A 23,807-nucleotide genomic window follows, 5' to 3' on the forward strand; every position below is an offset into this window, starting at 1 on the left:
TATAGATAGATTAAATAAATTACTTTAATTTTTAAGTCACCTTAGCCCCCATATCTTCCAAGCCTATTATCCTTAAGTTGAATAACTCGAAAACCACTCATTTGAATTTTGATTTTGATATGTTAAAATGTTTAACAATAATTATCCGTTAAATAATTTGCAATAGAAAAAGCTCTTGAACTCTTATTTAAAAACAGACGTCTGTATCTCCATATAACGGACACTCTTTAAAAGTAGTAAAAAAAAATCTCAAAAATTTGAAAATATGATTTTTAAGTGTATTTAAAAATTCCAATAATTAGATTTTAAGCAACTGCATTATTTAAGAAAAAATTGGTTGAGCATGCTTAGCGAATCACTCTGTATACATATAGGTACTGTGCCCGCAGCCAACGATGCGACGACGACTTTTCCGTCGTCGTCTGGGCAGACAAACACTCATCGCTCGGCAAGTCCCGATCGCCGTCTTCGTAGTATTGTCTATACCTATATTAATATCATATTATTAATAATTATAATACTAATATGTCATTGGGCTTGTCGCACAAGGCGTGTGCCGCTCACGACGATATACGACGGTTTTGACGGGCGTTCGTCATCGACGCGTCGGCTGTTTGTTGGATCCATTCCACGCTGCAGCAGCGCTGAACAACAATAATAATTATTATTATATAGTTATAGGTTTAATCATGTTATGAAACAAAAAACCGAAATCGCGGCGGTGAACAACACAAGAAGAAGCGACATTGACGGTGAAACTGCCGCCGCCGAGAACAAAAAGATTTGTGAATAATATATTACTTTAATATCGTATATGATATGCTGCGGAGGAAAAAAACAAGTGTAAAAATATCACAAAAATACTTTGAAAACGTTTATTAATAACACACTATATTTTATATGTACAATAATACGACGTAAAGACATATGAAATTATTGAGATCAACAGATGGTTACACACGGAGCGATTCAAACACGCGCGTCCGCGTTTTTAAAGTAGTCGCGATTTAAAAAATTTGAACGCGCGTTAATTACACGCTAGCATGTAAAATCGCGTCAAAAATCACGTTGCGTACCAGTTTTTCGGATTTTTCCCACCAAAATAAACGCACATATAGACATTCGAAACTCATAGCTTAATTTTAGCGTTCAAATCAAAAATCACTCTCACGGACCCCACGAAGAACTGCACGGTTTCTATCGCTCACCATTTCACTTCCACTGCACTTGTAACTCGAAAAGTGTTTCTTCAGGAGCATCCAATAAGCTGTGTTGCCTCAAAAATGCAATAGTAGTCTACTTAGTCTCCTCATTCGCAGCTTCAAATTTATAAAAATCGTTTAACATCAAGTTAGGCGTACATACAAACGTAACAACGGATAGTTAAGCAGTAACGAACGAATTGGGTATTGGGACCGACTATATATAATATCTGACCAGTGATAACAAAAACATATCATTTGGTGTGAGAATACGTGCAGACGGTTTCATTAATATAAGAATAAAAATAGTTGAAAACAACATTTTATATGCAATATATCTGAGTAGAAATATATATTATGTGAACCTCGTATATACTCTATGATTCAAAACCTAAATTTTAAACTCTCTCTCAAAAAAAAAAAAATGAACTACTTTCATAGATTTTTGATATTCTTTAAATGCTGTAAAAATACTTTTATAAGAACCTTATACTAAATCGTCAAGCTTTTAACCGCAAACTGTTATCTAACATTATTGAAAAAGCTAATATATTAGATACTCTCTTTGTTCAGAATTTAAAATAGGTATTAGATATAAGAAAAATAGGTATAATCTAATAACAATATTATGAATTCGCTCAATGTTATAATATTATGATCCAAATCGAAACAAAATTATGTGTATGATCTATAAAACATACTTGCCAAAACAATTTTAATCCTTATTAATAACAAAATATATTTATTTTTATTTTTCATAGGTCTAATTATTACTCATTGTTTTGTTTTATCGGTGTTATTTGTTACTACCTTGTTTATGAAATATCATATAATATTGACAATAAAATCATGATTAATATCACAATTTTCTCTGATGGGTTTTTAGTTACAATCACAATAAATTAATGAATATTTGAATCTTCATTTTATAAAAAATTCAAACTCAAGTTTAATATAGATTCGAGTTGCACCTTAATGTACCATTTTCAATTATGATGTAAATTGCGTTCCGTGTATTTTTGATGAATGTGTAAATTTTGTCCTAGGTATTTTTAAATTTTAAATCTATGTTACAAATGTACAACCAATGTTTGTCTTTCCATTTTGTCAGACTTAGGACTGTCAACATTACTGTTATAATATTAGTATAGTTATAATATTTTGTTAAAATATTGATTTTTAAATTGTGAATATGTTTTATATTCATTGTTTATTATTATTTTTATTAACTAATTATTCATTTATTCTTTTTAATTTATAACTTATAAGAGCTATATTGAATCAGGTAAAAATTTGTATTACAATTACTTCACAAATTCGATTTGAGTAATTTGTTTAATTTTCTAATTCTTCCGTTTTTAGAATGTAAAATATAATGAATGTAATATCAATGCACTCTTTGTTATGTATATATTCAATATTCAAAATCTATATCTCGGGAGTGAAAAAACTCGCGGGAGACTGCCCCTATATGTCATATGTATATACACTTTTTATGGATAAAATATAGACTTTACTATTATCTACAATCGTGATTTATAATAATAATTGTGATTACATTACAAGTAGGTATTATAAGTAACCAATATAAACATTCGGTAATATCTTAAACAACAATACCTACTTTTCTATGTCCTAGTATTGTGATATGCATGTTTTTCGTGATAAATAATAACCATAATAATAATTTTATTTGTTTATCAGCTAAATAACATATCTCAAAATAGTCTCCAAAATAAAACGATTCTAAAATATTTCCACCTGAAGCCCAAACCCCTCCTAATAAGTCACTGATTAACCATACAAGAGGCATTTACATCACCTTCTCGATGTATTAAATAATTTTGAAATTGTTTTAATAACAAATACACAAATTAATATTATGTTAATAATTTACATTTGTTAGTACAAAATTATTTCCACATTATAATTCTTTACTAGAACTTTGAAAAAAATATGGGAAGGCTACTTAATGAAATTATGAGTGAACAAAATAAGATATAGATTTATATTTTACGTAATTGGATGGTGCCATAGTGGATCACTATAGGCACTAAGACGGATGTTTTTTTTTAAGCGAAGATAAATCATTGCTTTCGAAATCCGATTCTGAACGGAACATGGTTTACTGTAGCATATTTAATAAGCAGTTTGAATAGGACTCCAAATGGAAATGTTAAGTAGTCGTAAAGAATAATTTCCATGGGTAATTATTTACATGTAGACGGCTATTATATACTGTCTATTAGGTATAAATGTATAATACACAAAAATATTTTGAGTATATTTTCTTATATTGTACTTCTTACATACAAATAGCTTTACTCTAAACTACTTTTAATTATTATACTTATATTATTATTACATATTACATTACCATCCCTTCATTTTGTTAAAAACTTACAACAGTAGCAAATTATTAGATATCATTCTGCTGTATTGCCTGTATTGTATGTGTAAAGTGTGCCTTTATCATTGTGTAATGTGTAGGTTACTATGGTAATAAATGTGTTAAATTTAAATTCAACCATAAATCATTGCATTCGAAAACAGTTATTTAACAATTTACATTTCTGAGAATATTTTATTATACATTTAAATTTCCATTAATAATTTGTTTTTCGTAGTGCGGAAGGTTAAATGTCTGTTTGCCATAAAAAATCGTATTTTATGTTAATTATTATTTATTAATTATAATATACATTTCAATTAATTTGTAACTTTTCATGATCGAAGAGTCGTTAAGACACTTCAACATTTCAAACTAAGTATTTTCGATATTTTTAAATCAACTAAATTAACTATATATAACAATTTATATGGTATTTTGTATTAAATTTGTAAGCAGCTTTTTTTCTCCATAAACATTTTTATCATAAATTATAAAAAAAAAATTAAAAAATCTAAATGATTATTTAAAATCTTAAAACTATAGTCTTAAATATTTTTAAAATCTCATTATGTATAAGTGATAGTTTAAATTTAGTTTAAATTATAGAAAATCAAAATTTTTCGACAAAGTTTAAAAAAATGTTGTTTACGTACATTATAATGTAGCTCAAGTTTTAACTTAATATAACTAATATAGTAATATATTATAAGTTAAATAATCCAATGTCATCAAAATTGTAACTATAAAATCGTACATAAAAAATGTACATCGCTTAATGCTTTATAAATCTAGATTAAAATTTTCAAATTTAAGCGATTGCGCATTTCATAAACATGTAAAATGTTACTATCTATTTTGAATACTCCTTTTTTTTACTCTTACTCAAAGCTGGTTGATACCTATAATATTCTAAAACTCTTAAATCTCACTAGAACTATAATCTAGCATGGAAACGTTATTACTTATTACTTTTTATTTGAATTAATACAATAATTTAATAAATAATAAATTAATACTACACGATTTATCTTTTTTTTTTCGATTTATTTTTTTTTGATTTATTTCTTTTTGATTTTTTTTTCCTGAATAGTTTCCTAAGGTATTTATATGGACCCAAAAATCTCCTAACCATTGTACCTCTCCAGAACGCTTGTATCCTGGTGGCCATTTTATTAATATAAGCTTCGTGCCTCATTCGCTCTTCGTATTTACGTTTACGTTCTTCGAAATCATTTATTGTGATTTGCAGCAAATCGCAGACTTCATTTATTTCTTTTATTGAATCAATCATTTGTTCTTCTTCGGATTCTAAAGTCAAAGTATCTACATCGATAGCGCCGACTTGTATATCATACATTCGTTCCCATTTTTCTAAAATAGGGCCTATAGATGCTATTAATTTGGGGAATACATCATTTCTCGCTATTGATGTGCTATCCTGTTGTATCGGCTGACGGAGACGGTTGGCTTCTTCTTTCAGTAACTCGTCATTCTCGTTCAAACATTGATTTTCCCACGCCTGTACATATTTGGTTTCTAAATCTATTAGTTGCAAAGTTTTCTTGTACTTCTTATCCAAATTGTATATATCCGATTGAATGCGCCATTTATCAGTCTAAAATATATTGAATGAAATACAATTTATAACTTAAGACTATAATACTTAAAACTTTATTTTTTTAAATAATGAATAGGATAATTGTCTTAAGGCACGTGTTATTAAGTTTCTTTGCTCCCCACTTTATCATATCAACGTCAAAATACCCCTAATTAGTTATAAATAATCGGTTGGTATATAATTGCAAATTTAGTACGATATTTTATTTTTGTATTAATGTTCATTACTGCAAAAGTTGAAATTGAAATGCCCATAATAAAGATATTTTTCAGAATTTTTAGGTTGATATTAAAAAAAAATTGAGGAATCTTGTTTTACATTTACAAGTTTTTTCATCGAGCAAAAAAATTTAAAATTAATTCAAATATTTTTTAAAAATCATTACGTATATAAAATTATAATTTAAGTAACAGGTACTGGAATATTTCCCAATTAATATTTTTTCAATAAAATAAAAATAACAAAATTTGTTCGTGAATAAATTGTTATTATACGTTTGATATCTATAATATAGTAAAAACTTGAACTTAATTACTTATAAAAAAGTTATATGTAGTTTTATGCTGAACTAGATTCAATTAACTAGGAACCTGCATTTTTAAATGACCAACAGGTAATAGCAGAAAAAATAAATAAATATCACATATCATTACAATATAAATACATTCATCGCTCCGCTTAAAATACAAAACGACATTTTAATATTATCTATAAGTGTCATGAACTCGTGTAAGTATAATGTACTTTGTTTTTTAAAGATTATTGTAAATTTCTTTGTTAATTTGATAATAATTATTTGATCATTTTTATTTATGATAGAAATTAATTGCCCTGCGGCCTGCATACAGCCAATCACCAAAATTTCAGATAAGCATTTGTTTCAACATGATTTCTATTTAGGTATTATTTGCTAGATGGGCGTAAACGTTTTTCACCAAAAAGATCCTCGCCCGTTATCACCATGGCTGTTTTCCACCAAAGGTTATATTCCGATTTCCGCCAAAAAATTACAGATTAAATATTATGATTACCTAGTTACAGATTTGATTAACTTAACTCATGTAAACTTGTGCCGCTTGTGATGGAGATTGGGGATAGAGATTACTACCAAGTTATTATTATTATTATTATTTCATTGCAGCGTTATCCACGAATAATTGACGGGTTTATTGTTCGCTATCAGTCTGAACCTGTCGGTTAAACCACGGTCTGGGACAATGTAAACGAAAAATTTAAAAAAAATGTCCATAATTTCGGAGAATATTGAAGTGATATCATTTATAACTGTGGACATATTATAATACTAAATAATAAACAATGTACAATAATTTTAAATTTATACATACTTATACATCTAAAAACGGCGAGGTGCTATACAATAAACAATGCGCTACTAAAATATTTACAAAAAATAATTAGAAGTAAAATAAGATATAGAATATATAATATACATAAAATATATATATGTGAAAAAAAGTGAGGCGCATACATCTTAATCATCACTGATTGACGGATTTAGATTCAGGGGTTCTCTAAAAATATCTTAAATAATTTATTAATTTTTTTTTGTCGGAAATCGGAATACAAGCTTTGACAGAAAACGGTCTTGGTGATAACTGACAAGGATCATTTTGGCGGAAAATGGAAACCTCCTGCTAGATAATACGCATAATTTATAATAATATTAAATACTATATAATAATGATAATAAATACAGAATTACTACTTACCGGACTGTGGGGGTACTTAGTCAAAAATATAATTTAGTGAAAAAAAAATGGTTATGGTTATGTAGGTGTCTATTTGCGTGGCATAATTGACTTTTATATTCCCTAGATAAATTTAAAAAAATATATAGGTACCTTACCTACATATATCATGAAAAAAATAATGTTGTGTATAGGTAATAGAAAGTATTTTATATTAGGTTTTTTTTTTTTTAGTTTATTCGGTTATTCTTCAAAAATTTACTACCAAATAATCCTGTGATTATTTTAAAATTAAATTAAAAATATGTTACTCAATTCAAAATGAGTTTCCGACCAGAGATAACACTTTCGTTTTTATTTAAATTTTTTTTTTACCAAACTAAGTGTAAAATGTCTTCCTCGTCATACTCATACACTCGACAGTTTTAAAAAGAATAACGAAACCATATTGGCCCACGACATGATGACGACTGAAAACCTACGAATTACCCGAGAAACGAACGGCTAAAATTGAATAATGAGGGGCTCATTCCGCCCCACCTTGCATAGAATTTCTAGTATACGTATGTGCAATGTACATAATATATCTAATATACATATATGATATACAATATACATCTATATAATATACGCGAATATTTCCTAGAATTGTCTACATAAAATTTTAATTTTATTTAAAATTATAAGTAATTACGTTGAAATATTTCCTGCGTTCCTTTATCGTTGTTCGCAGAACGTCCAACTCATCCCGATTGTACGCCAAATCCGCCACCAGTTGCTGTTCCTCGCGCACCGCGTTCAGCATCGACTCGTTGACCAGGCGCAGCTCGTTGAACGTACCGCTCGACCACAGCTCGCAGATGGTCAAGCGGAGCGTGTCCTGTACGAACGCCAGGAACTTGGTGACCTTTGCTCGGTGCGGCGTAGTCTCGATAACATCACTGCTGGACTCCTCGTCGGTGACGGAGACGATAGTAGCAGGCCGGAAGCAGTCCCCTTGGCGCAGCATTCCTGTCCCGTCAAACGCGTCCATCATGCCGATCCGGCTGACCCATAAGTCCAACACGCACGCCGCTCCAAACGCCTCGTAGACGGTCAGGGTCGACGAGCCCATCATTCGTGGTTCAGCGAACGGATCTTTGCCGTCAAGGCTGTAGTCGAACGATGGCGTTTCCCGGAGGTCCGTTCCGACGTATTCACCGAGATCATCTGAAACACTTTCCGCCGACAGTCGCTCGTTTTGTCGGCACCTATACACTTTTTCTCGACAATGGTTGGTATTTAGGGGGACCGGGGCTAGTTGACTGGTTTTTTTATACTTGTATATTTTTAATACTTCGAATTGTGTTACTTTAGTAACTCTCGAAATACGCAAAATAGCTCACTAGCGCGTAACAATTATATACCTAATCAATTTAAATTAATAACTAAATAAATAATTTGTAATTTACAAAAATAAAAATAATCAAACCGATTAGGTATTAATGGAGAAATAAAAAATAATATTAAAATAAATATTAAAAAAATATATATATATTAAAAAAAATATTTTTATTGTTAGTTAATACTTAATATACCAATTAGTTACAATTTTCTACCAAAAACCACCCACAAAGTTTGAAATTGAAATACTTTTAATGTCCTAAAAAATAATGACGGACGAAAAAAAAAACCATTAATAATAAGCGAACTAAAATTGATAATAATTTGTACATTTAAATTTTCTGGATAAAAAGTTCTAAAGCTTTACTAAAATCCATTAAAAATATAATTGTACCATAATAAAAATAAAGTTGATTTTGCTTTTAGTACAATAACTGTGTAAAATTTTGCTAGTTAAAAATAAAGAATCAATTTTTTTTCGTTTTTCAAAATTCCATATTATTAAACCGCGATCGTTAAAAATACCAAGTAAACAACAATATAAAGTACACCTTGTTTATAACTCGCCTAATGTTAATAATAAATATAGACAATTCAAGTATGGATAATAATTTTTACAATTTGTATATTTTAGTTTTATGTTATTGTAATTTTAAATTATTATAGTAAATTAATTTCTAACTATATTTTATTTTGTCACAATAATTATTAATTTTAATTTATTTCATGTTAGATATTTATCTACATTCTACATATAGAAATGTATAAAACAATATTCCAGTCCAGAAAATTATAAGTACCTCTATTCAAATTAGTAAGAGAGGATGATAATTTATGATTTTGATAATTTATAATATTCCACTAGAGAAAAATGGTCTGGATTAGTTTTTTTTTAGTTTTTTTAGTGAAATATGTTTTTTTCCCTTCTAGATCTGACCTTTTCATAAATTCCAAGAAGTATGTCACTGTACTGGGTCAATATTATATAATATTATAATAGTTACGGAAAATTTCATAGAAAAATGTGCTGTTATATACTCACAACTCGCATTTCAGTTCATTCTCTTCTAGTGTATTTTCATCGTAGTTGTGGTCATCTTGGCTATCGTTATAATTATCATTATCGTCGTCGTCGTCGTCATCGTCATCATCAGCGTCTATGACGTTGCCCTGGATCATGTCTGATGTCCACACGGTCTCCACTACGCCTTGTTGAGATTCTCTATTGTTGTCTTTGGCCTCGGTGGCCAAGTCTGTATTTACAGCGGTGGTTGTGTCTTCGACGGGAGTAGTTTCTGACGCGGCTTCATTTTCCTCCAACGTGTTCGCAGCCTCTAGATCAGTATCTTCAGGCGATGACGTTGCGTTTTTGTTTTCGTCAATATAGTTTTCGAATTTCTTCGCGACGTTTTTCCCAGGTTTCACGTGCACTTTTAACAAATTATTTCGAAATTTCTGAAATTCCCTCTGATTCCTGAGAATTTCTGATTCCCGATTTAACTGAAACTCCATCTCACTTATTATGTACCTTCCACAGTAGTTCTACAAATGCATCCAAATATTATCACATTTTATAATATTAACGTATAGTTTAAAAATTAAATACGTAAATAGTTAGGTGTAGTGAGTAACAACTCGTGAAGATGGTTGCCATAGAGTTCCTTCACAATTTATAAAAAAAAAAGTAAAAAGTGACTATAATTAACACTCCCGCAGCAGATATTTAAATTTATACATAAAAGAGGTATGTAATGCAGTAGTTGGAATCTTCTAATTTCTTAGTGATATAGGCCGTGCAAGGGGGTTTAACCCTCCCCACCTCATTGCCTTTTTACATCTAGGTCATTAACAGCTATTGATTGTATTGAATTAAAAAGAAATTACTTCTGCAGGCACTTATAGTATAATTTATGAACAAAAAATTTTAATTATTTAACACTTTTCAAATACAATTTTTTCAATTAGTATAAATTTAATACTTTTATTATTTATTTTTTCAGTACCTCTTCAATGAAGAAATTTTGCGTACTGGCTTGATATAGTTATACCTAGTTCAAATGAGATGTGAAGCAGATACAACAAGCCTATTGTCTCCTTTTATTTAATAGTTATTTTTTTAATTTGTATTAAACCCATAAAAGATCTTGAAAATAAAATAATTAATAATAATACTAATAATGACTGAATTATAATAATATTGAATACACAATAGCAGATAATGCTTATATTTTGATATGTGAAAAAATCAATTTATGCAACTATATAACTGTTACATTATCAAATACTTAAAACAACTACAACACTGTACCTATTGACAACTTTTAAATATTTGTACCTATATAGTATCAATGTATACCAGCTACCTATACTTAGAACATAATACGTATAGGGCCAACAACTAAGTCATATTAATATCACGAATAAATTACATGTAAATTATAAATATCTTGCTGAAATTAATGGTTTTATACAAGTTATAACTTAAAAATAATGATAAATATATATTATTTACTTTAACAATTAATCATATTTTCTATAATCATTCACTATTAAAATAAGAATCTATTAATCCAAAATTTGTTGTTTTAACATTATAAATTATGTTTTTATAAATATGTGTTGTTGACTATTTAGTATTTTATAAACATTTTATAAATCTGTACAAACTAAACGTAAAATATACTAGGAATATTAATTAATATATTAATAATAATAAATATAATAAATTTGCTTATAAATAATTTGAGTCCACATCAAAATGACATTTATTTCAATTATAGAAGTGAATATTTATTAAAATAAAATAAAATAAAATACTTAAGTATTCACATGTTTATTTTATATTTTAAACTGAAAGTTTTACAGAGTTTAATTAATAAAATAGTCTATCAGCCTATATTATTAAGTGTATTTTATAATATATTAATATTGCTATTAAAGTAATTTATTTTACGATTATATAATTTGATATAATAAGAACCCTCTTCATTATTCATATTAAACAATACAGTTATTGCAGTATATCGTCAAATTACACTCACGCGTGCATTATAATATACATATCGCAAGAATTCCAAATAGTAATTAATCTGAAGTCTAACATAGTGCTTACACCAAAACCATATTTCAATATTGCCAATGCAATAAGTACGATTATAATAAATAATAATATTTATTATTTTATCAATCAATAATTTTAAGGCAATTGTATTATACTGCAGTACTACAGTTGTATTTATATAATATATTTACAACACCTACACATCGCTGTCAATGTATAATTTTTAACGTCATTGCCAGTTTCTTCATCATCAGTTAAACTACATTTTTCAAAATTAAAGTGAAAAATATATATTTTGTTTGTATGAGTTTTATATATATTATAATATAATATGTATAATATTTCTATTACTTATAGAACTACTTAAATCTTAAAAGTACACTAATTTTCAAAGTGTAAATAAATACGTCACGTTTTCGTTTGACATCACTTATGAGTCAAAAAGATGTTGTAACTGTTGTAAGTTTGATGATTTTAAGATTCTAAAGAGGCATTGCCGCATTGGTATGATACTAGGTATGAAAAATCAATAAATATTGTAACTTTGTTGGAATTTCTTCTATGGGTACCTATTAAATAATTCATTGATATTCAAATAATTTATAGGTTTATTCTTAAGTTTATAAATTAGTAAATAACTCATCATGGCAAACTAATACATATGGTAATTTAGTATGAGAAATATAGTTTTTACATTTTAAGACGTCCAGCTTATTAGGTTTACAAACTATTAAAAAATGTATTATCTTAATTCTTAATTAAATACTTGTATAAAATTGAATAATTTCAGTTTTAATAAGAAAAATAAAACAAAAAATAAGCTCGATACAGATTTGATATAAAAAAATGTTCATATACTGCGGCAAATTCTATATTATACTTTACAATATAATTCTTCGAATTTAGCAATTGTTTGTATGTGACAAGTAACTGGTAAGTAGATAACAGTTTCAACTCTATTAAGTTGATAGTTATAAATAAACATTCACGTTCAATTTTGGTTTCCAAAAGTGGTACTCACACCCCATACCCCAATACCTTCTTCTTCTTGTTATATAAAACACCTATATAATCTATGTCTTTATTATGTTTAGTTGCAGGTATTCCCAAAACACAATATAATCATGATGGGTACCAGACAACTGTTTTTGCATTTTACCATAACGGTACCTCGCCATTTCGACTGGGTAAGCCAAGCGCATTTTATAATAATAATATTATATATGCGTTCATGTTTGGATCAATGATGGTTTTACCTATGTATGTATATACATATATACATAGTGAATAATGATAAAATATTATGAAAACCCGACATCGTTTATCCGTTTGATATAATATAGCTGTACTCATAATATATATACTATATTATATGGTTTAACGATAAGAATGCTGGCGAACGTTGTTGTTATGGCATTTATATTATAATATAATAATAATAATGTGTAGTAATAATATTCGCACGGACGAATGAGCCTTTACATCGCGATGTCAAGTTGATATAATAATAATAAATTCAAGTGCGAATTTACGTTTTTTTTTTTCCGCGGTTAGTGCCAATAATACAATAGCGTTCTTTGGTTCAGCACACACCGAGTATAATACATTATATTATTATTATTTTATTATTATATATATAGTGTACTATATTCATACAGGAGGGACCGCAACACGCGGATGCCGACGTAGTCCCCCTCAATCTAATTCACACACGAGCACAATTTTAAGGTAGCGAAATATCGTCACAAAAAAATATGTATATATATATATATATCATTATTATTATATTAAACATAATAAACGACGGGTCCCGCACCTGTGCGCGCACGGCGAGGACACAATAATATTCGTCCGACGAATTTCGTCGCGCATTTCTTTTGCGTTATTGTACGGCGGCGGTAGGTGGTACGCGCGTCTCTCACCAGCTGTCCCGTATGTAAGATTTCACACCACCGCTGCCGCTCGAGGACCCACTGCTGATTTTGTTATTTTTGCAATGAGCTTGTTTACAAACCACCACAATGACACGAATCGCGACAAAATGGCGTATTGTCTGATGCGGGATATGTCCCGCGGGAACCCACGTAGTGTCGTCGTTCGTCGTCGTTGTCGGCAGGTCAACAGGTTTATGGTTTATCATAATATTCGCATTGTGATGCCTGCTGCAGAACAGCGTGATTATGGTCATACACATTATGGTAGGTACGAGCACTACATTGTATGATAATATTATAATATTATAATATGTCGTATTGTACCGGCATTTAATCTCATGTGTGTGTATGACAACAGTTTGTTGAATCGCAAATAAATTTAGTTAAAAGATGCTTTAGCGCCGAGCAAAATTATTATTCGGCTCATTCTAACTTAAAATGTTTCTTATCAATCAAGATAGGTACAGCATTTACAAATATAACCAATGTATATGTATGTAAGGTGTAACAAGACTATTTGACAAATTTCCATTACAAATGTTACTATATTTGTTAAATAGTCCTGTTAAACCCTGTATATATATATATTGGCGGTTACAATTTACAATTTAAAAAGTGATTTAAAAATTGCTACTTGCAGACTATGGAATTACTTATTATTGTTATGGATATCCTAAATAAGTATTTGTAGGATATAAAAATCATCACAAAGAGTTGCTTTTAAAGTTTTTTTGTACAAAAATTGTTCAATATTCAAATATAAGTAATTTTTATTTGCATAATTTCTTGCATATTATCACTTATTAAATATTAAACAGCATTTTCATGTAAACTTCAGAAGTTGTACACGAAATACATTTTAATAATCATCGAGTCTGTTTAATCCATATAATAATAATGCATAGCTCATTGAAAACGTTTAATGGATGAATAGTGCAGATTCGTGAAATTCCACACCAGATGAAAGTGTAATACCCGCAGAAGTGGCGTGAATATATGTTTGAGCCACTGAAGTAGCTAAAATTATAGTTACCGAGCCACCCCAATAATATGTTACTATGCGTATTGTGAAGTATAGGTACTTATTAGTTATTACACTTGAATATATATATTTTTTTTTAATGAAATTAATAATTGTAGAGAAAACAAACCCCTTAATCACTGCAATGACATTTACACGGGACACTCACCCTTCCAGTCAATTAAAATACTGTGGGGCATTTACACTATACTTGATAGTTGACTCCTCTGACTATAAAAATACATATACAGGGTGGTTCACCATGCATGCTCATTGCTCATTATTCACAATAATTGTTTCTTTAGGTAATTTAAACTTATTTATACACTCTGATTTGTGGAATATTTAAGTATATTTGTGGTCTAAATTTTCAATTTTTAAATAAGTAACAAGTTATCTGTAGTAATACTGACATCTTTTTTTTTCAAACGAGAATCACCTTTTTATTTATAAATTTTTAAGCGAGTGGATTTTTTGAAAAATATGATTTATTTATTTGTTCACTGAAAAAAAATTCCAATTACATAAAATAAAATATAATGACATAACATAATGTACAAGTAATAGTATTGCTATATGTACTATCGTACTAGTATTTGTATGTAAATAGGTAAATTTAAATTCTTACAAGTAGTTTTATTGACTATAGATTTTAGATCCAAGATAATATAATTGAAAAATATATTTTTTTTTTTATTATTAAAAATTATTAATAATAATTTTATTATATTATTAATCTATCAATATTTTACAATTTTAAAAAAAATTCCCGATAGTATAAAATATATACTAGATTCAATATTAAATAATTTTATATTTGTGTTAAGCAAGAACAATTATCTTAACTATACATTTAAATAATTTAGGAACTATCTATAGCGGCTATATATATAGGTACTTGTAAAATTTTGTTTTAACGATACATCGACGTTTTCAATAAATTCAGCTGCTTATCAATCTATAATAAACTAGTTTGTTAGTTGGTTCTCAATAAAATGAAGAAAGTTTGTATCGCCGAAGAATACTTTTTGAATAGTATAAAAAATCTAAATAATTAAAAATAATAATCCATAAATTAGGTACATACAACCTACTTAAAATTTCCAAAAACCAAAATACGAATACATTTATTTTATTAAAGGAATAAATGACTGAGGAATATTTGTTGAATCTAAATTAAATAATCTCAAAAAAATATAATATATAAGTAGGTTACTAATCACATTATCATAATAATATATAATATTATGATATGCAAAACTGATTAATATCGGAAGAAAGTATGATAAATTGATAAATTAATTTGGAGCTGGTTATTGAAAACCGTTGATACAATAGAACTAACAAAATTTCTGATAAATTTACAAGCCACAGTTTGTTAATTTAACATAATATTTGACAAATATGTTTCGCGCTGATATGAACTTACTTTATTACATAGATGTATTGTGTGAATCTCTAAAGTAATATATAATATATAGGTACTTCAAATCGGATGACTTGCAGGCGTGTTTAACGTCTAGTGTATTAATGCGAATAAAGCACATTCAATATATTCAAGTGAGTACCTATGTATATAATGTGTTCTTCGAGTTACCTACCACGCTATTTGCCGTATATTATATTATTGTATGTGCACGAGGTACCTACTTGCGCTTAACATATTACATTATTATACATATATATATACGATGACGTGCAGCACATTGATTCGAAATAGTTTGTATAACGCGTACATACAGTACAATATATGTATGGAGGTTCCTACAAAAGCAAAAACTACGGTGATTTAAATTTCGCGAATTGTTTTTTGGTACATTATAGAGGTAGGTACATATTATGTCCTTTGAGAGTCGGATTACCGGGATTCCGCCGCGTTTCGATTGAGGCCCCCGCGCGTCGTCGCGCAATCGAACCGAATAAAAGGGTCGATATAATATTATAATATGATGTGTAGCCGGTGCTTTATACAGCCCGTACTTATATAAGTGGCCGTTGTGCGTTTTCGTCAACTCCCGCGCTGCAGCCGCGCCGGTCTCCGCAGTGTATACGAGTATTATAGTACATAAACACAGCGCTACAGCCGAACCCCACTATATAGGAAATCCGTTGATTCATATATACACACACACACACGCACACACACACACACACTACTGCACCGGTGGCGAGCAAAACATATTGTTATTACACGGTGACAATATATATAATGATAATAGTAATCGGCCGAAATTATTATTATATACACTGTCGTCGAGTTTAATTAGCCGACTACTCTGCGCAGTGTGATATGAACCGAACGGGGACCTAATTGGCTCCCAACAGATACAATAATGCACAGTCATCAATCACGTTACACCATATTATTATTATTATATCTATACATTACACCGCATTGAAGGGACCGTTTTTTTTTTTATTATTATTTTTCGCAAACTTGCCAATTACTGCTGCGCGCGAATAAAAATGAAATATCGTGATGATGGTTAAAGATTTTAACCCTGCTATGACAAAAACCCGAGTATATAATTTTTATTACACGTATGATGTGTAAGTACACCACATAGTACACGTTATCCGTATCGATTTTTCACAGGACGAGTAAATAATAATTGTGTGCTTAATGTATTCGTCAACAATGTACGCGCATGTACATACTATTGTGTACGTACTATTGTTATTATGCGACCCTCAACATCAAATTATACTAAATTATTGCGGTACATTCAGCATTAAAATCGCGGTGTTCGTCACGAATAATATAATATACAAATATCATATGTTTTAAAATGCTGAGTTGTTAATTTGATGCACTAAAATACTGTTGAATAAGCATACACTCGTGTACTAAAAATTTGAAAAATATGCTCTACAAATTCGAAATTATAAAAAAACATGCAGTTTAAAATAAAATAAAACTAATTATTTTAACTACACATGAATAATAAAAATTGCAACTTTTTTAAGCAATAACTAAGATAATTTTTGACAACCTTGCCAATTCAAACTTTTAAAATATCGAAAATATTTTTAGAAGTATAATCATAATGATATAAATGATAATATACATAATATACATAAATACATAATCGCTCAAGTATTCAAAATATAATTTTGTATATAGGTACACTATTAGTGATTTAAAATAATTTTAATCGAACTTAATAATGTCTAAATGCATTAAGTTAACTGTCCTCATACCCAAAGATTAGAATAGTCTATAAATTGATGAAGAATGGAGGTGTCGCTATTTATTATCAAAACGATTATGATGAGTTTAAATATTAAACGTTCGCCACCTTTTCTACTATTAAACAAACTATAGAAACAAAATACTACGAAACCCCATGAACAAAAATTAGGCTGATCTATAAAAACCATAGCGTGGCAAAATGAGTATGACATTTTTACAAGAATGCTATTACGATGTGCAAATGACGACAAAAAAATTCAAACAAGCGAAATTTATCTCGTCTTTATTTTTTTTTTATACTATTATTAATTTTGTTCTCGTGCATTAAACTTTTAAAATTACCAGTGACCTGATGAGTTGATATATTGCAAATCCCACGATGATAAGAAGCGCCGCAGCAGCTGTTTTTTTATTAATTTTTTTCCGTGAATATGTAGGTTATTGTTAATATATTGACGTCAAACTGACTTCAAAAATAAACGGTGACTACTATAATTCATATCCACAAAATTGTTTTCTAATAAAACGTTTAAATTATGTATACTATATATAGTATCAAAAACATATATTCACAATTATTTTTCTTAACTTTTCGAGAATACTTAGTAATGTATTATATCTATATGAGGATTTTTGCAACAGCCTTTAGCAAAATTGTTTATTAACTACACTCCATAAAACAGCGAGTTAATCTTTAAACATTATTTATTTATAAGAAAGTTATTTAATTAATTAATTTTATGTTCAAATCCAGGTATATGTATTATGTATGTAATTTAAGAGACATTAAACTTAAATGAATAAACAATAAGCTATTTGACTATAAAAAACTTTTAAAACGTGTTCTTAAAAACTAAAAATGTATATAAATAAATTGTAAAAAAACTGTAATAATATTTAAATACAAACAATTTAAAAACTAATGTTCAATGAAGTTTACGTAATATTTATGAAAATTATATTAGGTAGAACATAAATAAAATCGTTTGACCATATTTTTAAATTAAATAATAGTAGGTACCTATCTATAGAATTTTTAAATTACAATATAATAAGAAGCAATATTTATTGCTATTGATTTTTTATTAAACGTACTCTTGTTTTTTAAATGCGTCATGTGTATCGTGTGTGTGTGTTGTGTGTATACTGTATACCTACCTACTATTATGTTATATTTATATTTATTAAACCTTATATTTCCGAGCAGTAAATAATCAATAAAATACAGATTAGGTAAAGTCTGTGTGTGTGTGTATGTTTGCGCAAAATCCCGAAAAAACACCAAGAAAAATAAGAATAAGGAAAAACGAACAAACTATAATTACATCAATGAAAAAACAACAAAAGATTCTTAAAAGAACCAAAATATATTAAAATATATTCAAATATGTTTTGTTGTCATGGAAGGATCAGTTTTCAAAATACTAATTTTAAAATACGATATAGTATTCTATAGGGTAATTATCTCAGATAATTTATCTGTATTGTTCGTGGAACATTTTCAAGTAAAATAATTTATATCTTCATTGTTTGCAATATAAAATATGTATCCTTAAAAAACTTTCTTTTTATTGGTTTTATTAGATTTAAAATTGTCTGTTTTACATAAAAGTATTGTTAACTTAATACTAAGTTTGAAAAGCACACTAAAATATTGATATCTGTCTGCAACAGACTAAATATTGTTCATTAAAATAATAGCACAAATAAAGATAGAGGATGAAAGAAAGTCTATACACACGGAATTTCTGTCATATAAATTATATTTTACTCTACAATATACCTACATATTATATTTTATTAAAATATAATAAAATCTTAAATCATTTTATAACATTTAAATGAAATAATATTATTGCATATTACGTATTTTTTTTTTTTATAAGTGCTTATTCAAAATATGTTTTTCATCATTTGCTTTGGTATCAATTTATTTCGTTGGTTTTTAATTTCTTTAACCGTTAATAATTTGTACAGCTTTTTTTATTGTTAACTTTGTTATCGGACAATTTTATTTCCAATATTGCATTTGAAAAAAAGATAATATTCAGCAACATGTGTGGCACTAAACTGAGTTTATTTTTTTTTCAAAAAAAAAAATGTAATTACAGAGATGATTATCTAATATCGCAATGCAGCAAAAATTTTAAATGCATTTTTAATGTTTAAAAAGAAACTATCAGAAAATGTTTGATAAATCAATTGCGTAGGTAGTAGGTACATCTGAGATACAAGAAATCTTACAAATAATTATTTTACGTTAAATTTAAATTTATTTTATTATTGTCTGTAAATGTATTAACAATAATCCAAGAGCACAAAGCAGATTTACATTTTTTGGTATATTATTAACATCAAATAAAAGCGTAAAGAGATATTTATTCTTCATTTTAGATTAATATTATAGACCGTTTTTAGACAATCAGCATTATACCAAATATAAAATTTAGTTTATTTTATTTCTATCGAAATTGAAATATTAACAGTTTTATGATATTTTTACATATTTGTATCACAATATGATATCAATCATTTTATGATATTTATTTTTTGTTTTTAAATTAAGTGGAGCACTTATACAGGTGTATTGTATTTACAATGAAACATTTCCAACGCTTTGAAGTTTCTTTTCGTTGAAATTATCGATTTGTTTTTGTCTGGATAATGGACTAATAAAAACATTTTTTATACATAGGTAATAGGTATATATATATTATATTATATATAAATATATAAAGATAAATAATTATCGCGTTTCAAATACTTTAATGAGCGATGTATGTGTGATCATCGTGCTTGATAACTTTCCCCGTACGTTCAAAGATAATTTTAAAATGACCTCATCAAAGTATCATACAACCATTATAGTCCAAAAATGTTTTTAAAATATGTAAATAAAATCACATAGATAAAAATTGAAATATACCTGTATAGTGTATACTAATCTTATATTTATAGAATAAATTATGTATAAAAAGAATTTTTTTTTTTCAAAAAATAATATATACCTAATACGTATACCGAATTACTTTTCTCAAATGTGCTATTAAATATATAGGTATACGCATATGAATAGTGAACGTTATACTATAATAGGGTGACCATAAAAATAAAATAAAAATACGGGACACTTTAGTTACTTAACTAAAAAAAAAAAAAAAAGGAAATTCTAATTTTAACTAAATATATTAATATAAAAAAAACAAATTAAATGTATGTTGTATAATAGTTTTTAAATACAAATAAAATATTAATAAGTATAATATGTACACAAAAGTCCAAAAAAAAATTATTTTGATGACGATGGCATGTAAATTTCTTCTTTTGATGTTTTTGTATACTTTTGTGCTGAACCGATTTCATCAAGTAACCTAGTTTCTTTTAATAGAATATTATAAAACTCATTACAAGATAAGTTTTTAAAGTGTGTTTTTACGATTATAATTGATTTGATAGTTTCAACCAAAAATCGATTTTTTTCATCTGTCCACAACACATTAATGGTTGAAAAAATCCGTTCTACTGCAGCATTTGTACCAGGAATTGCCAAAGAATATTCTACGATTTTTGATATGTTAGTTGTATCAATGTTATGAGCTTTAGTGTATTCAAATATTTCACACCACTTAACTTCTACTTTAGCGGAATTTTTTTGCCATTCATGAATTCGTGATTTAAAAATTTGTTCTACATGACTGAATTCATCAAATAAATTATCTTCATCTAATTTTATGTTAGAATTATTTCGGTTGTTTTCCATAAGAAATTTAATACATTTTTGAACATTTTCCCAAGTAGGACAGTTTATTAGTTGGACCCAATGAAATATTTTCAACTGGTCAAAGTGGCAACCCCATTTTTCTACGTAAGATAAAAAAGTATTATAAAATAGATCAGTACTTTTTTTGAATGAGCTTTCATTATACATATTATTGTTTTTTAAATCATTTAAAAGCGATAAAATATTTGTTGTAAGGAAGTTTAGATGTTTTCTATTTTTTATTTTTCCAACTAAAATTTCTAATTCCTCTGCAACTTCACAGGCTGATATTTTATCTCCTTCTATTTTAGTTACAGTATCACAGACAACCTTTAATTGGCTTTGTAAAAAATGAAACCACACTATAGACATAGGATCGTTAAAAAACGATTTTAATATTGTAGGACACTTTTCCTGTTTCTCGAAGTATGATTTTAAGCCCGGGTAAATATCAATAATTCTTGTTATTGCAGGTAATAAGGATAACCAACGAGTTTTTACACTTCCAAGAATATTTTTATATTCAACATTTGCATATTCACAAAACTCTTTCAAATGTTCAACTCGAACTGTATAGATATGAAAAAATTGAAAAATTTTGTTAACTATGATTTCTACATCAATAGGTAACACATCAGCACTTGATTGCATAGCGTTGTGCAAAATATGAGCAGCGCAACCTACTCCAAAAATATTCGTTTTTAAATTGTTATTTAAAATTGAAAAAACATTATTTGATCCTTTTCTTAAAACACCTCCAAAGTTAGTATTGCAATTATCTCCAGAAAATGCAACAATTTTATCTGACAACTTATGCTTTTTTAAACTTTCAATTATATAAGTTGATAAAATATTTGCTGTTTCTCCTTTTAAATTTGTTACTTCAAAAACTTTGATTTGTATTCCCGAATTTGGTTTGAAATAACGTATTAAAATTGGTACGATTTTTAGGTTCTTATGGTTAGAAGTATCTATCATAATTGTAGCAAAATTTATATTTTCTATTTCCTTATAAATTTGTTGCATGGCGAAAGGAGCTAACACATTTAAAACAATCGATTCAGCCTTAGTTCTCGCACATGTAAATTTTTTATTATACATTTGTTTTAAAAGAGATGATGTGCAGTCCATTGATCGAAATGAGTGATTGTGTATCACGGTATGAAATGCGAATATCCCTTCTTGTGCTGCAGTACGTCTACTTTCGTCAGTGGACCCACTCGGATCATTTTTTAAAAAAAAAGAAGTTACCTTTTCGTGTTTTGATGCAGCTGATAATGCCAGTAAATGTTTTTTTACTTTTGTAACATGTTGTGTTATGTCTGAACGTCCACCATGTTCTATAGAAAACACTGACTTACATATGGTACAAAATATTTTTCCTACTTCGTCAGCATCTTGTAAAAAAGGAAATTCTAATTTTAATTGTGGAGTAAAAACGCACCGTCTTTTGGGCATTTTAAAAAACAAATTAGGTATTATGGTACACTGAATTTTAAATAAGCTTAATAAACTACACGTGACACATCAATACGTCACTACGACTACGACTACACTGTGAATGTCATCGTGAACTCGACACTCACGTATAAATATTAATAACAAATTATATTTATAATTTTACATAGATATTATAAAATAAAAATAGACATTATATTTGACAACAAACTGGTTGTGGTGAATGGAATTGTACTTATTTAGTAGACGACGTCACACATCAATATAATAATATTAATAACATTTTGTACGTTATCGTTATATCATTAGTATTTATAATCGTCGGTTTAACGTGTCGATAATAATGTGACATTATTAGTTCTCTATTTTCAACTCGCAGCAATTATAATAATTTATTGTTAAGACAAGAATCTAAAAATAATTCTGATAAGTATAGATTAGATGTTTTATTGAATATTGTGATACAAAAATATCGTAGAATAAAAAAAAAAAAAATTATAAAATTATAAATTAACAATAAAGAGAAAAACGGGAATAATACGGGACCTACTTGAAAATACGGGACAAAATGCGTCCCGTATAACTTTTGTCGGGACAACGGGACACAAAGTGGAAAAACGGGACAATCCCGTATAATACGGGACGTATGGTCACCCTAACTATAAACATATCTAAGTTTATGTGTTTTTTACAAAATATTATGTAAAATAATTATATTATATTATATTTTATTAATTATTAATATTATATATTATTATATTAAATTATTGTTTAGTTGCCTTACGTAGGTCACAACTCTAAAGAAAACGACAGTCAAAAAAGAGGAGATTCCTGAGTGTGTCCCGTTTTTAATTTTTACCTTTTTTATAGCCCGAGTGCATCCGCAGTCTTATCGACAAATTATATTAAACCCAATATAAAGCACTGAAACAATGGGAAAATTGCATTTAATTTTAACTTTAATAATAATTTAGCACGACTATAACTTACTCAGTTACGACCAATAAGTGCTAGTGAACTTACATGCGAAGTAGTGCCGTAATATTAAATAATATAATATAATCAGAATTTGAAAG

At 27.9% G+C, this 23,807-nt stretch overlaps 2 protein-coding genes across 2 annotated transcripts; both read right to left on the reverse strand.

Annotated features, from left to right (window-relative positions):
* Nucleotides 1-4,630: 4,630 nt before the first annotated feature.
* LOC132924275 (dynein regulatory complex protein 9-like) lies at nucleotides 4,631-9,816 on the reverse strand (the record flags this gene model as incomplete). The annotated part of the gene is made up of 3 exons (XM_060988479.1): nucleotides 9,347-9,816; nucleotides 7,616-8,138; nucleotides 4,631-5,209 (listed from the first exon to the last, which is right to left on the reverse strand). Coding segments are annotated over exons 1-3 (1,572 nt in total), but the record flags the coding sequence as incomplete, so codon positions are not given.
* A 10,834-nt stretch (nucleotides 9,817-20,650) lies between these two features.
* LOC132927836 (uncharacterized) lies at nucleotides 20,651-22,791 on the reverse strand. The gene has a single exon (XM_060992428.1). It carries the CDS (start codon nucleotides 22,729-22,731, stop codon nucleotides 20,803-20,805), a length of 1,929 nt encoding a protein of 642 aa, XP_060848411.1. The 5' UTR covers nucleotides 22,732-22,791; the 3' UTR covers nucleotides 20,651-20,802.
* Nucleotides 22,792-23,807: the final 1,016 nt, after the last annotated feature.

This window comes from Rhopalosiphum padi, chromosome 3, assembly GCF_020882245.1.
Source record: "Rhopalosiphum padi isolate XX-2018 chromosome 3, ASM2088224v1, whole genome shotgun sequence".
NCBI lineage: Eukaryota > Metazoa > Arthropoda > Insecta > Hemiptera > Aphididae > Rhopalosiphum > Rhopalosiphum padi.